The sequence below is a fragment of the Cricetulus griseus genome, chromosome 3 (assembly GCF_003668045.3).
Source record: "Cricetulus griseus strain 17A/GY chromosome 3, alternate assembly CriGri-PICRH-1.0, whole genome shotgun sequence".
In the NCBI taxonomy this organism is placed as follows: domain Eukaryota; kingdom Metazoa; phylum Chordata; class Mammalia; order Rodentia; family Cricetidae; genus Cricetulus; species Cricetulus griseus.
In genome coordinates, this window is record NC_048596.1 from 15,794,974 (window position 1) to 15,810,605 (window position 15,632).

At 41.0% G+C, this 15,632-nt stretch overlaps 1 protein-coding gene across 2 annotated transcripts in view; it reads left to right on the forward strand.

Annotated features, from left to right (window-relative positions):
- Oga (O-GlcNAcase) overlaps positions 1-15,632 on the forward strand; it is a 34,589-nt gene that overhangs the window by 13,505 nt on the left and 5,452 nt on the right. Inside the window, exons 7-14 of one of the 2 annotated variants that reach the window (XM_027407165.2) lie at positions 400-684; positions 2,437-2,595; positions 4,295-4,908; positions 6,121-6,295; positions 9,521-9,606; positions 10,570-10,674; positions 13,759-13,844; positions 14,282-14,474. In XM_027407165.2, the coding sequence (XP_027262966.1) occupies positions 400-684; positions 2,437-2,595; positions 4,295-4,908; positions 6,121-6,295; positions 9,521-9,606; positions 10,570-10,674; positions 13,759-13,844; positions 14,282-14,474 (1,703 nt within the window). The remainder of the gene's footprint in view (positions 1-399; positions 685-2,436; positions 2,596-4,294; positions 4,909-6,120; positions 6,296-9,520; positions 9,607-10,569; positions 10,675-13,758; positions 13,845-14,281; positions 14,475-15,632) is intronic. The other variant, XM_035441802.1, reaches the window with a different exon arrangement.

Genomic DNA, 15,632 nt, shown 5'->3' on the forward strand with positions numbered 1-15,632 from the left:
AATTACATTTATTTGTGTATGTATATGTGCATGTAGAGGTCAGGGGACAGTTTGTAGGATTTTGTTTTCTCCTTCTAAGGGTAAGTTGTGGGGTTGAACTCTGATTGTCAAACTTGCCTTTTAGATTTATTGTATTTTTTATGTATATTTTGCCTGCATATGTATGTCCACCTAAGTACGTGCCTGGTGCCCATGAAGGGATCATCTGATTCTAGAACTGGAGTTATGGTTGCTTGTGAATCACCATGTGGGTTCTGGAAACCCAACCCAGGTACTCTGCAAGAGCAGTAAATGCTCTTAACCACTGAACCATCTCTCCAGCCTTGCTAAAGTATATTTTAAAGAAGTATGTAGAAAGTTCTGCAAATAAGGAAGTTCTTTTTAACAAATTATTTCTAGGTCCAAAAGTTGTTTCAAAAGAAATTCCAGTGGAGTCTATTGAAGAGGTTTCTAAGATCATCAAGAGAGCACCGGTGATCTGGGACAATATTCATGCTAATGATTATGATCAGAAGAGGTTGTTTCTCGGTCCCTACAAAGGAAGATCCACAGAACTCATCCCCCGGCTAAAGGGAGTGCTAACTAATCCAAACTGTGAATTTGAAGCTAACTATGTTGCTATCCACACCCTTGCCACCTGGTACAAGTCAAACATGAACGGAGTCAGGAAGGATGTAGTGATGAGTAAGTACCCTGTGTCTGATGATGGACTTGTGAGGGAGCCATGGGTAAGCATGTCTTCCTTAGTTACACTGGATGGCAGGCGCATCTTCCTGAGTACTGGAAGTGGAAAGAAGAAAGTGTACAGTCTAGGTTGGAGAAGAGGTGGTGATGCTTATCTACAGAGTGTACGAGAGGAAGGTGATACCCTGAAGTGTTACAAGTTAAACAGCTTGGTAGATATTTGAGCTGGGTGAAGTAGAGCTGCGGCACATAAAGGTCATGGGCTCAGGGGAAAATATTGGTCATAAAAATTTTGAAGTTAGCCGGGCGGTGGTGGCACACACTTTTAATCCCAGCACTGGGGAGGCAGAGGCAGGCAGATCTCTGTGAGTTCGAGACCAGCCTGGTCTACAAGAGCTAGTTCCAGGACAGCCTCCAAAGCCACAGAGAAACCCTGCCTCGAAAAAACCAAAAAGAAAAAAAAAAAAAAATTAAGTTGAGCATATAAGATGACTTTGTGGGTTAAAGGTGCTACCTGTGCAAGCCTAGCAGTCTGAAGTTCAGTATCAGTTATCTACATAATGTAAGGAAAGAATTAACTCACAAAGTTGTCCTCTGATCTTCATATTATGCCAAGGATGTGTGCCCACAGGCATATCATGGGCACTCATGATAATGATAAATAAAAGATTGCTGGGCAGTGGTGGTACACACCTTTAATCCCAGCATTTGGGAGTCAGAGGCAGGGCTGGTCTGCAAGACAGGCTCCAAAGCTACACAGAGAAACCCTGTCTCTAAAAACCAACCTCCTCCCCCCCAAAAAAAAAAGATGGTTTTTTTTTTGTTTTTTTTTTTTTTTTTTTTTGTGTGTGTGTGTGTGTGTGTTTGTTTTTAATTTTTGAGGTGTGGTTTCTCTGTGTAGTTTAGAGCCTGTCTGGGACTCCCTCTGTAGACCAGGCTGGCCTCGAACTCACAGAGATCCACTTGCCTCTGCCTCCTGAGTGTTGGGATTAAAGGTGTGTACCACCACTAGCTGCAAAAAATTCAGAATTTTGAAGTTAGTGTGAAACAGGGTTGTTGATGAAATTTGAATTAGTAGAGCATTATGCCATGGTGCTTGGTGGGTGGTATGTAGTCTTAGTCTATTTCTCGGTTTGTACCCCTCTTCCATTTTTTTTTTTTTAACTGAATTAATGAGTCATTTTATGGCTTTGTCATTGCTGTCTCTTTCACCCCAAAAAAGGACCCAATTAGGAGTATTGTATCTAGGCCTTCTGCATATGTGGATGGTATTTAACTCCTACATCTTTTAAGACTAAGGGATAGATGTTAGATTAGTCAAAGTCAGCTGTACAGGGAAATAAGGAAACAAGACCATTGAGTTTCTCTTATGCTTTAATTCATTGAAGTTGTGAGTGCCTGAAGACTTAGGTGTGTTTTCTTTTAATCACTTAGCTATGTCTGTAGCCTTGTGTGTTTTCTTTATACAAAGGATGGTGTGATGCTTTTAATAACGTTGCTATCTCATTATTGGTATTTGGTGGACATTTATGAGCAACTTTTCCGTTGATTCTAACATTCTTACTTTACTTGGGACCTTGAACAAGTAGGTAACTTTCTAGATGGTTATTAGAGAGGGTCTTCTATTTGTGTTTTATGTTGGTTTTAGTTTTTTCACTGCTTTGCTTGTACTACAACAAAGTGTAATTAATACATTTTCACTTGGGAGGAGGCTTTATTATAATCAAAACTATTTTTGTTTTTCTCCCCCAGCTGACAGTGAAGACAGTACTGTGTCAATACAGATAAAGTTAGAAAATGAAGGCAGTGATGAAGATATTGAAACTGATATACTCTATAGTCCACAGATGGCTTTAAAGCTAGCTTTAACGGAATGGTTGCAGGAATTCGGCGTGCCTCATCAGTACAGCAGTGAGTTGGGCTGGGGTGTGTGGGGTGATGGTGCTACTGGGAATTGAAGTTTGAATCCCATGCATGCTAGGCAAACAGTCTATCATTTAACTTTATCATAGCCCATCAATTTTTTTATTTTATGTCTTGTTTTATATTTATTTGTGTGTATGAATGATTGTGTGGGTTTACATTTGCCTGTGCGTGTAGATGCCAACCGTCCACCTTGGGACTTTTTTGTTTTATATGATTTCATGTAGCCCAGATGGGCCTCTAATTTGACATGTAGCCAAAGATGCACTTCTGATCCTCCTGCCTCCACTTCCTGAATTGTTAAATACAGATTTATGCCACCACCACCATCACCACCACACAGATCTAACCAGCTTCCATAAAAAGACTGGATTATAGTTGAGTCACAAAGTGTGGTCATGCCCCTTAACTTAGATCCACTAAGTGTCATTGAGTTTTGTTGTTAAAGCTGGCATGTAACCCGGGCTGCCCTAGAACCTGCTGTTTAGCCAGGGATGTCATTGAACTCCTTTCTGGTCCTCCTATTTTCCCATTTTTCCTCCTAAATGTTGGGATTTTAGGCGTGTACTACTATGCCCAACTTTTTTTGTTTTCTGAGTCATGGTTTCTGTGTAGCTTTGGAGTCTGTCCAGGAACTCACTCTGTAGAACACTGGCCTTGAACTCACAGAGATCCACCTGCCTCTGCCTCCCAAGTGCAGGGATTAAAGGTGTGCGCCACCACCGCCCAGCCCATGTGCAGCTTCTTCAGGAATTATTTAATGTGTATAGGCATTAGGCTCGCATGTAAGTCTGCACCATGTATATGCAGTGCCACAGGCGGCCAGAAAGGGGTGTTGGAGACTTTGGAATTGGAGGGACAGATGGTTGTAAGCCTTCATGTGGTTGTTGGGGATTAAACCTGGGTTTTCTAAAAGAGCAACCAGTGTTCTTAACTGCTAAAGCACCTCTCCAGTCCCCCTGTTTATTTTGATAAAAGGTTTTGATTTTGCTATATAGTCCTGTCTGACCTGCAAGAGTAAGCTTTGATGGCATAGAGTTTCTGAGTTCAGGTCCCTACATACAGGTCAGCTCACAGTCATCTGTAATTCCACTTTGAGGAGCGTTGATGTCCTCTTCTTGTGTCTGATGGCATTGGGCATATATGTGGTACACGTACATACATGTGCCCTACAGGCATTGGACCCCCTATGGCCCTCAGCTGCCTGATGTGAGTGCTGGGAATCGAGCTCAGCCTGTCTTGAAAGGGCAGGGCACACTTTGTTTTGTGACAGGTTCTTTGTAGCCTTGGTTTTCCTGGGAAACTCACGTGTAGCACAGGCTGGCAGGGAACTCCTGCCTCTGTCTCCTGAGGGCTGGGATTAAAGGTGTGCGCCGCCACTTCAGGCTACAGTATGAAGAGGGGTGTGCCATCATGCCAGTTTTCAAGTAATCTTTTAATTGAATTCATTGATTTATTGTATGCACATATAGGCATGTGCGTACCACAACTTTGTAGAGTCAGTTCTTTCCGAATCAGCTCCAGGGATCAAACTCATGTCATTGGGCTTAATGACAAGTTTCTTAACCTACTGAGCTACCTCCCAGGCCTCAGGGGAGGAAAAAAAAAATTTCTTAAAGTCTAATAAGTCTAATTTGTTTTGTTTCTAATTTTGATTAACTTTGTTTCTCCCTTCTTCCCTTGGTAGGTAGGCAAGTTGCACATAGTGGAGCTAAGGCCAGTGTAGTTGACGGGACTCCTCTAGTTGCAGCGCCCTCTTTAAATGCCTCGACTGTAGTTACAACAGTTTACCAGGAGCCCATTATGAGCCAGGGAGCAGCTTTGAGTGGTGAACCTTCAGCTCTGACCAAGGAGGAAGAAAAGAAACAGCCAGATGAAGAACCCATGGATATGGTGGTAGAAAAGCAAGAGGAATCAGAGCACAAGAATGACAATCAAATACTAACTGAAATTGTTGAAGCTAAAATGTCAGAGGAATTGAAGCCAATGGACACAGATAAGGAGAGCATAGCTGAATCAAAATCGCCAGAGATGTCTATGCAAGAAGATTGCATTAATGATATTGCTCCTATGCAGACTGATGAACAAACAAACAAGGAGCAGTTTGTGCCAGGTCCAAATGAAAAGCCTTTGTACACTGCAGAGCCAGTGACTCTAGAGGACTTGCAGTTACTTGCTGATCTCTTCTATCTTCCTTATGAGCATGGACCCAAAGGAGCACAGATGTTACGAGAATTTCAGTGGCTTCGAGCAAACAGTAGTGTTGTCAGTGTCAATTGCAAAGGGAAAGACTCTGAAAAAGTGAGTATGCTCATTGTCCCTTACTGGCTCCTCACACTAGTAATGGTAATGTGCAGAGATTTGTTTATAATGCCTAAAAATATTTTAAGGTGTTTAGTTTTGGTTTTTGAAGACAGGGTTTCTCTGTGTGGAGCCTTGGCTGTCTTGGAACTCTGTTTGTAGACCTGGAACACACAGATCCACCTTCCTCTGCCTCCCACATGCTGGCATTAAAGGGGTGTGCCACCACTGCCAGGCTTTAAGTTTTATTTGTAATTGAGTATAGGGATCTGTATGTATCTGTGTGTGTGTCTCTGTGTGTGTGTGCATGTAGGAACATAAATCCAGGTTCCCACAGAGGCCAGAGGCATTTGATCCGTTGAAGCTAGAGTTAGAAGCATTTGTGAGCCACCTGATGTGGGTTGCTTGGTTTGAAACAAATTGTCAGTATAGTGCCAGCTGACTTCCTGCTCACAGTAGTCCTCCAGGCTCAGCTCCCCAGTGTTAGGATTGTGGAAGCCCCTCACCTATAACAAAGAAGCCTCCACTGTGCCTGATGTGGGTGGTCCTTACCTGCAATTGTAGCCTTTACATGATGGAAGCAGGAAGGCCCCTGAGTTCAGGGTCGTTCTCCACTACATCATGAGTTTGATCGGCCTCAAAACAGCAAAAAAAATGACCAAGTTTGATTTCTTCGTTTACACTCCTCAGCCACATTGCTGTGAGGAAATTATTTTTATTTCTTACGTATGAATGTTTTACTTGAATACATGTCTGTGAACCACATTTGTGCGTGGTGCCTGAAGCCAGAAGAGGGTATCACATCTCCTGGGACTCGAGTAATGGGTGTTTGTGAGGCCACCATGTGGGTGCTGGGAAACAAATCTGAGTCCCCTGCAAGAGTAACAAGTGCATTAAACTGCCGAAATTCTTAAGTGGATATACTGGTACCTGGTGTAAAGTTGACCATATTTTAGAATGTGTTCTTTAAAGTAAATGGGGAATTTTCTACCTCTGGTACCTTCACTTTTCCAGTTTGACTTGCCAGTTGGAAGTTGAGGAAGTATATTTCAGGTATTTTCTGCCAGTTTGGGGAAATTATTGCTTACCTAGAATTTAAACCAATGATTAACTAATGTTTAAGATAAAGTGCATGCGCCTGATAAAGAGCTCAGTTTGTAACTCTTATTTTGTTATACTTAAAATTGTTTCGTTCTTTTTAATCCTGTGTAGATTGAAGAATGGCGGTCTCGAGCAGCCAAATTTGAAGAGATGTGTGCACTAGTGATGGGGATGTTCACTCGGCTCTCTAATTGTGCCAACAGGACAATCCTTTATGACATGTACTCCTATGTTTGGGACATCAAGAGTATAATGTCTATGGTGAAGTCTTTTGTACAGTGGTTAGGTAGGTGCAGCAGCAATAATCTTACCTCCTCATTCATATATATTGTACTTAAATTATCCCACAGGGAGAAAACCATTTAGGGAATTGGCAAATTTCCATGTTTTTCAGTTCTTTGCCTACATTTTTATTAAAGGTGAACACAGTTGAAAAATTTGGAGGTTTTAGTAATTTTGTTGAAAATGTTAATTTTTCTCCCTTGGGCTAATTCCATAAATACCTTGAAAATCTGTTAGAAAGTACTGACTTTAACATGCTCTGACTGAATGCTTCCTGGATGGAACCCTGAGTCCTCCATTGACCTGATTTGGAGATGAGACTCTATGAGATGTGACTCTGTAAGCTTTCTGCTGCTTGCTGTGTCTTGATAACGTTAGTGCTGTGTTTAATAGAATAACTGCTGCAATTACCCTAGGGGCCTGGCAAGAGGAAGCTATCCTCCCAGCCCTGTGCGCATGCGAGCTTTAGTGGAAGGCTATTCTGGTGCTATTTGGAATTACTTCATGTGGCTGTTTCTTTAACCCTCTACCAAGTAATTGATTTTAGCATGGAATGGAAATTACAGTCCCCTATCAACTCTGCTTTGTCCAGTGGACTTTTGTATGCTTCCCCCCCCTTCCCTTTTTTTCCTTTTCCTTTTTTTTTTTGTTTTGTTTTGTTTTTGGAAATTTCCAAACTTGGTTTTAAAAAAAAAAAAAAAAAGCACCAGCATGGCCAAGTTTCTCCAGGGACCTCATTTCATTTCCAGGTTTTCAGTGCAATGGACTTACAGCACACAGCAGGCAGCAAAGCTAACTGACGTGTCAGTTTTCATAGTAGTTGAAAATACTTCGATGGGGGTTTCATGATGTTAGTTGTGAAATAGGTGGTCTGAAACATGGTCAGCTAGCTGAGTAGTAAGATTTTTAATTCTCCACCCATGTGCCTTTGGGCTCCTAAATACTAAAAAGGAAGAATCTCTGATTATTGATTTAGAAATTGTGAGAACTCCCTTTGTGTCCCTGTGTATTAGCACAGCAGCCTTAATAGAAGACTCTGTCTAGGTGGAGATATCTCTGTAGGTTCATGGGGCAAAAACCTGTCTGTATTGACTGACCTTTGGATGACAGACAGCACTTGCCTTCCAGGCTTCCAGGGAGTTGTTTTGTCCTTAAAGGCATTTGCATTTTAAGTCTCCAAGGCCCCTAGGAATTTTGAACCTGAAATACAGATTATTGAGCTTGAGAATATATCACTTAAAATATTACATTTGAGGGTTTAATCCTCAGTATCATCCCCTCCATCCAAGAATTACTGAAAGTTAAATTTTATTATATCCAATTTTGTTTTTTCTCTTCTCAAGCTATCTGCCTGAGAGTGAATTTCTCCAATTGGTACAGTCTCGAGGACAGAACATTATAGTTTTAAATAGCTACTATCACATTCTTGTAGTTGTACAAATGTCCATGACAGGGGGCGTATCTTCAGGACCAATTTCAGGGGCTCATGATTAGAATCCCTTGTTTTCTTCCTTTCTCCAGTCCAGCTGGCATTCAGTCCTTTAAAGAATGTGGCTCTACAGTACTTTTGATTACTAACGACTTCTATTGTCTTCTTCCCCATTGTGTACAGATGGGAGAACCCTCAGCACAAGTGTCTACTGCTATTGGATGGACAGCGGCAGATGTTCACAGCGCGTCATGATTAATTAGTTTAAGTTGAAAGGCTGTATCTGTGAGGTAGTTCAGGTAGAATAAACTAGGGCAGTAGACATGAACTGAAGTCACGTTTGCGCAGCGTCTGAGGCATTAACCATGTTTTCATTTACACAGCTCTTCGTACATGCAGCTTTTCACTGTACTAGTTGGAAGTGCTAGTTATGTTGGAGTCTCAAAGTGGAGGGTAGGGGTAATTGGCTGAACTTAAAGTTTGAGAAGTGTAATGTTTTGTTTTTGTTGTTGGTTTTTTTTTTTTTTGTCTTTTTTTTTTTCCTTTTTCTGCAGTGTAAATCACTGAATTATGAAATGGGGCAAGCTCTTGTAGTCTAAATTTTGACCCATTTCATGCTTATTTTACAAATACTGCATTTTATAGGTTTGTGTTTGTTTTTGCTTGTTTTTTTCTGCCCCTTGTTTTTTGTTTGTTGTTGTTTTGGGTTTTTTTTTCGTTTTGATTTCTGTTTTTGTTTTTTGTTTTTTTTTTGTTTGTTTAATACATAACCCTACCCTTAAAACATAACAAACATAGACATGATCTCTTAATGGGCTGAATTGTCAACAAAATTTTGGTTTGCTTTGGGACTGTCTGACTAGCACACTGTATCTTATACTGATGAGACTGTTAACTTGAACAGGAGGTAGATGCTGTCTTCCAATGGAAAAGAACTATATTGCGCTGCTGTGTCTTGTCAGAAAACCAGGCAGGCCATTTCTAGTTGGTTTCCAAACATTTGCTATTAATTATCTCTTGGTTGTTGACTTTATTGCTTCTGAGGTTGGTTAGTGATGACCTTAAAACTGACAACTGGGCCTCAAAGCCTGCTACTTGGTGCATGTGTTCATTACACTGCAAAACTCATAGCAGATGGATAGAAGAACCGTGTATGTCACACCTTGGAAAGTGTGTTTTTAGCTTTGGACAAATTAGGAAAAGTAATTGGCTCACCCTTCTCAGATCTTGGCAGACTGGTATTCTAACTGTCCATGTCTGAATTTATTAGATTGTCATTGTCCATGAAGAACACATGCTTCATTGCTTCACTTTTGTCTACAGTATTCTGCTGACCTTAAGTTTTCTGACAAGACTAACTCCCCTTTTCTTTTCCTGTGTCCTTCCCAAAATGTAAAATGTGACTTCAGACAGGTTTAATTCAGTTCCTCCATGGGCTGTGATAATAAAATGTCTGTTTCATTCGTCTCAGAGTCACAGAATTTCATGACAGATAAGCAGCTGTTTGATTTATTGCTGTGTGTGAGGAATACAGAAACTTTACTTAGATAACCTAATTATTCCTTCCAATAATTAAAGCATAGGATTGATGATAATGGTTTCCATTAATCAGAGGAAGGAATAAAAGTATTGAAATGCTATCATAAATTTAAAGATAATTATTATCACAGCCTTGCCTTGAAACCCTGGATTAGTACTTTTAGAGAAGCTATTTCCAGTGTGTGTTAGTTTGTTGGACATTTGAGACCCCAGGAAATCCCTTTTCTCGTAACGTTCTCCGCTTGGATCTGATCTCAACAGGGTGTCGTAGTCATTCTTCAGCACAGTTCTTAATTGGAGACCAAGAACCCTGGGCCTTTAGAGGTGGTCTAGCAGGAGAGTTCCAGGTATCAATATGAATTCACAACTGAATTGACATTTTTCTTTGTTTTATGAGAAACCTTATGTTGCGCATCAGATGGCTGGAAGGATTGGTCTGCCGAAGGCTTTCTAGTCCCAAATTCAATTTAGTTACATAGCTGGATTTTAAATCAAATTTTCCTCCTCTTTCACAGTAATTTCTGAAGGAGATGCTGTCAATCCCCCCGCGCCTGCGAAGCGCAGCGGCTCTAGGTATACACTTCACATTGTTTCTTTGCAGGTCGCACAGCATTTAAATCTGCGCCCGCAATGCACAATGCGCGCATGCTTGTCTGCCAGTGGAAACTCCATGAACAAAAAAGATGGCTTATTATGCAAGTGGACGATAAAGGGTTTAAAGGGTAGTTCCTTGGCTACTTAATAAATACAATATACTTAAAAATAAAAAACTCTGCTAGTGACGGTCTGAACAAAACAACAAGTGTTGTTGCTGTTGGGGTTTGTTCATGGACTTTCAGGTGCTCTGCTTTTCTCCCCCAACAGGTGCCCTGCTGCGCACAGCAAACTGAAGCGCATTGCTTTGGGGATGAAGCGTCTCCTGGGCAGATAACCCTCTTCAGACCAAACCTCTCCTCCTCACAGTCTGTTCTGCCATCTTGTAGTAGAAAGATGGTTCATTTAAGATTGGTTTTAAAAACAAATATTTATGTCATAATTGGAGTAGTTTTTTTGTTTTGTTCTGTTTTGATTATAAAATTAGATTTCTATTATGCCATTAAAGCTGTGTAAGTCAGTTTGGGTAATTTCTATTCTGAAACACCCCTCCCCCAGGAAAGAGGTATTATATTAGTAAAGTGTAGTGCACCCCTCTTCTTTAGGTATGCCTGCAGTAGCCAGTTAATGTTAAGTTGGTAATCTGCAGTGCACACTCATTGAAAGAAATAGCGTCTTCTCAACACTAATCTGTCTCCCTTTTTTCCTTCCTACAGCGCTTATTGCCAATTGATGGGGCAAATGATCTCTTTTTTCAACCGCCTCCACTGACTCCTACCTCCAAAGTTTATACTATCAGACCTTATTTTCCTAAAGACGAGGTAATTTTCTGCCTATCATCTTGGTGTATTGGTTAAGTGCTCATTTACAGCCTTCCTTTGAACTAGATGGTTACAAGAATTGCTTTTTGTGTCTTAAACTATTGCTCATTTATCTGTGTACTTACGGGGTTAGGGATCTGACTCAACCGTCACTGACACAGCCCTGTGTCAATCAGCCTTCCAAAATCCCTGAGAATGCCAGGCATGGGAGGCAGAGGCAGGCAGATCTCTGGTTTTGAGGTCCACTTGGTCTACATAGTGTGTTCCAGACCATCCAAGACTACATGGTGAGACCCTGTCTCAAAAAACAAAAACCAAGGATGGTTTTGTTTTGGTTCATGGTTTCAATTTGTGGGCAGTCAGTTTCAACATTGTATGTCACTGCAGCATGGTGCAATGGCAGAATAGAGCAAAGCAAAGCTGCTTACCTCATGATTACTAGAAAGTAGAGCCAGTCAGTTAAATTGTACCTTTCAGAATCCCTACTTTGTCCAACAGGCCTCACCTTGTGGGGTTTCCACTACCTTCCCGAGGCCTGTTAGCTGAGTATCAAGCTTTACACATATGGCCCTTGGGGGGTGGGGCTGAATTCAAGATCAGAATTGTGACTAAACTCTCCAGCTCTTAAATTGAGGAAGTTAATCAAAACATTGATCCCTGGAGGGGTAATTTTGAGGGAGGAGCCTAAGGAATTTACCTCCTTCATTTATTATTATTATTTTTTAAGATTAATTTTTTTATGTATACAGCGTATGTCCTGCTGCCTGCAGGCCAGAAGAGGGCACCATACCTCATTACAGATGGTTGTGAGCCACCATGTGGTTGCTGGGAATTAAACTCAAGACCTTTGGAAGAGCAGGGAATGAATGCTCTTAACCTCTGAGCCATCTCTCCAGCCCCTCCTTAGAACTTTAATAACTCAAGCTGAGTCCTTTAATTCTTCCCTTTAAAAACTCAAAATGAAGGCTGGATGTGTTGTCATGTACCTTTAATTCCAGTATTTGGGAGGTAAAGTGAGAGATTTCAGAGTTCAAAACCAGCCAGGACTACATAATGAGACACTGTCTTTAAAAGGGAGTGGGATTGGATTAGGTATATGGCTCATTAGTTAGACACACATACTGCTCTTGCACAGAACCAGAGATCAGTTCCCAGCATCCACATGGCAACTCAAAATTGCCTGTAACCCCAGTTCAGGGGATCCAGAGCTGCCTTTTGGCCCATGGGATCCTGCACACAGATGGTGCATACATTCACTCCTGCAAGCAAACGTACATGCACATAAATAAAATTTTAAATTTTTAGGAAAATTGAATGAGAGCTGGAGATAGGTAGATAGCAAGTGTTCATTGCCTACCACATACAGTGCCCTGGATTCAATTCCTAGTATTTGGGGGAGGCAGAGAAGTATCCATTTTAAATGACAGATGGGTTTTGGTGGCTCATGGTTGTAATCCTAGCAATTGAGATATTGAGGCAGAACAATTGGCAAGTTCAAGGCCAGCTTGGGCCATAGTACATTCTAGGACAGTGAGCTCTGGTATGAAACCTGTCTAAAAAAGGCCCAATAAATAAATGTTTAATTCACAGTAGGGATTACAGAAAAGTGTGTCTTAATTATGTGTTATCCTTGACTGATTTTTCTCATGTATGTCCTTTAATTTTCTGTAGTAAATTGCTTACTGGCAGTTGACAATCAGCCATTTAGAGAAAGTAAGCAAGTCTGTTTAAAGCATTTTGAAACTGTTGTTGCAAAAAATGAAAGACTAGGGCCTGGCGAGATGGCTCAGCATTTAAGAGCACTGGCTGCTCTTCCAGAGGACCTGGGTTCAGTTCCCAGCACCCACATGGCAGCTCACAGTTCTAGGGTTTCCGACATCCTTATACAGACATACATGCAGGCAAAACACCAGTGTATACAAAATAATAATAATAATAATAATAATAATAATAATAATAATAATAATAATAATAAAATAAAGTGAAAGACGAGCAGGATCTTGTGGCCCTTGCATTTAGTTCCAGAACTTGAGTCTAAGGACAGCTTGGACTATGTAGTGAGACCTATCTCCAAAAAAAGGATGAGAGTCTCTTAAAAAGTTGACTGGCTTTTGAATCCTCAGTTCATTTTGAAAACTCATCTCCAGGACGGTGAGATGGCTCAGTGGTTAAGAGCACAGTCATCCGATTCCCAAAGCTCACAGTTGCCTCAGAACACCTGCCTTCAAGTGCACACACCTCACATGTGGACACAGTTTTAAAAATAATAAAAATTAAAGGTTTCTAACAAGTTTTCAGTCTTTATTAATGCCCTGCTGTTCTGAGTAGTTTTACAGGTATGATCTAAGAAATAAAATTTTAGGGGCTGGAGAGATGGCTCAGAGATTAAGAGCACTGACTGCTCTTCCAGAGATCCTGAGTTCAATTTCCAGCAACCACATGGTGGTTTACAACCATCTGTAATGAGGTCTGGTGCCCTCTTCTGGTGTGCAGATGTACATGGAAGCAGAATGTTGTATATATAATACATAAAATAAAAAAAAATAAAAAGAAATAAAATTTTAGTGCTAGGTATCAAAAGTGGTACCTTGCACATGCTAGGTGAGTATTGTACCACTGATCTACATGTCCATCTAAGTAATATTTAATGCAACATAGGTGACATTTCTAGCTGGGTGGGGGTGGTTCATTCATTCCCATCATTTGGGAGGCGGCAGCAGGTGAGTTTCTGAGTTTGAGGTGAGACTGGTCTGTAGAATGAGTTCCAGTTACAGCCAGGGCCAGAAACCCTATCTGAAAAGAAAACCAATACAAGACCAAAATAAGTAAATAAATAAAAAGGTCATTTCCACCCCCACCACAACCACCCAGGTTTTCTGATAGGCCACCCTCTCCCTCCCCGGATTTGTAATTCTTTTTCTGAGATAATTGGTTTGTAATCCATAGTTGTAGCCCATTAATCAACCTGGCTTTTAACCTGCAATACTCCTGCCTCAGCTTCCTATGTGCACCGCCACTCATGGCTGTTGATACTCATTTTTGACATTTGTCTTGATTTGCTCACTAACTAGATTATATTTTCAGGCTTCTGTGTACAAGATTTGCAGAGAAATGTATGATGATGGAGTGGGCTTACCCTTTCAGAGTCAGCCGGACCTTATTGGAGACAAGTAGGTGATGCCTGTTGCGTTTGAGGATAGATAACTTCATGTAGCAGGTTAAGGGGAAGTGTTGACTGGAAGGTTATTTGTATAAGTTCCAGTTTAGTCTTAGTTAAATCTGGAAATGGATATAAATGAATGTGTATGTCTATTTTCAGTTTCTTTTTTCAAAAAAGTAGTTTTCATAGACTTAGGTATGTTGGACCTGCTGGGCGTGGTGAGTGTCACTTAATCACTGCGTTCAGAAGGCAGAGGCAGTTGTTCCCTGTGAGTCCAAGGCTAGCCTGGTCTACACAGTAAGTTCCAGGACAGCCAAGGCTACACAGAGAAACCCTGTCTCAATAATAATAATAGTAATAATAATGTTTAACCTTATGTCACTAAATTGTGAATAATTTTGTGTTAATAACTTAAAGGCTCACTCTGGCTTCCCTCCTCCTGAGCAGGTTAGTAGGAGGACTGCTTTCCCTCAGCCTGGATTACTGTTTTGTCCTAGAAGATGAAGATGGCATTTGTGGCTATGCCTTAGGCACTGTAGATGTGACGCCCTTCATTAAAAAATGTAAAATTTCCTGGATTCCCTTCATGCAGGAAAAGTACACCAAGCCAAATGGTGACAAAGAGCTCTCAGAGGCTGAGGTAATACAATGATTTTATAATATGATAATTTTAAGAAATTAAAATGTAAAAATCACCAAGTATGGTGGTATACACCATTTTTCTCAGCATTCAGGAGGCAGAGGCAGATAGTTTGAACGAAAGGGGAAAATTTTGCTTTTTTTTTTTTTTTTTTTTGTAAACTCATGTAGATCAGGCTGGGCTATGCCTCCTGTGTACTGAGACTAAACATGTTTTATTTAATGTGATATACTCACAGTCATAATCTTGATGCTTGTTTGTTTCAGTTTTTTTTTTTTTTCTCCCCAAGACAGGGTTTCTCTTTGTAACATCCCTGGTTGCCCTGGAACCCACTTTGTAGACCAGGCTAGCCTCAAACTCACAGAGATCTGCCTGCCTCTGCCCTCCCAAGTGCTGAGATTAAAGGCGTGTGCCCCCACTGCTTGGCGGATTTTTAAGGTCTGTGTTGCTGAGTATAGAGTCTCCAGCTTCACACATGCTAAGTAAGTGTTTTGTCACTGTCTTATATCTGGGTTGCCTTAGATTAACTCTTTTTATCTCTTGAGACAGAATCTGCCTCTGTAGCCCAGCTCTCCTGGAACTTATTCTTATAGACCAGGCTGACTGGGGTACAGGCATGAACAACTATGACTGCTCTAAACAAACCATTTTAGTTTTTAAAGGTTTCACTTTTGTGTTTGTGTGCATAGAAGCCAGAACTCAACGTTGTATGAGTATGTCCTCTTTCACTGTTTATATCTTTGAGGCAAGTTGAACCTAGGGTTCACATTTTCTCAGATAGTCAAGAAGCCAGCAAGATTCCACAGCTCTATCTCCAGTTTCTTGAAAGAAGGGTTACAGACATGTGCTAGATGCCCGGCATCTTACATGGGTGCTGGGATCCTGAGCTCCAGCCCTTATAACTTTAGCAAGGGTTCTTAACTCCTAATCTATCAAGCCCTCCAGACTGTTAGTCACTTCGTCTTGGGTGTGTGTGTCTTTTATTTTTGGAAATGGGATCTTGCTGTTTATCCCTAAGTGGTCTGGAACTCACTCTGTAGACCAGGCTGGCTTTGAATTCACAGAGATCTGCTTTTCTCTGCTTCCTGAGTAGTGAGATAAAGGTGAGCATCACCATCCTTGGCCATAGATACCCATATTAGAATTGTAAGCTAATTG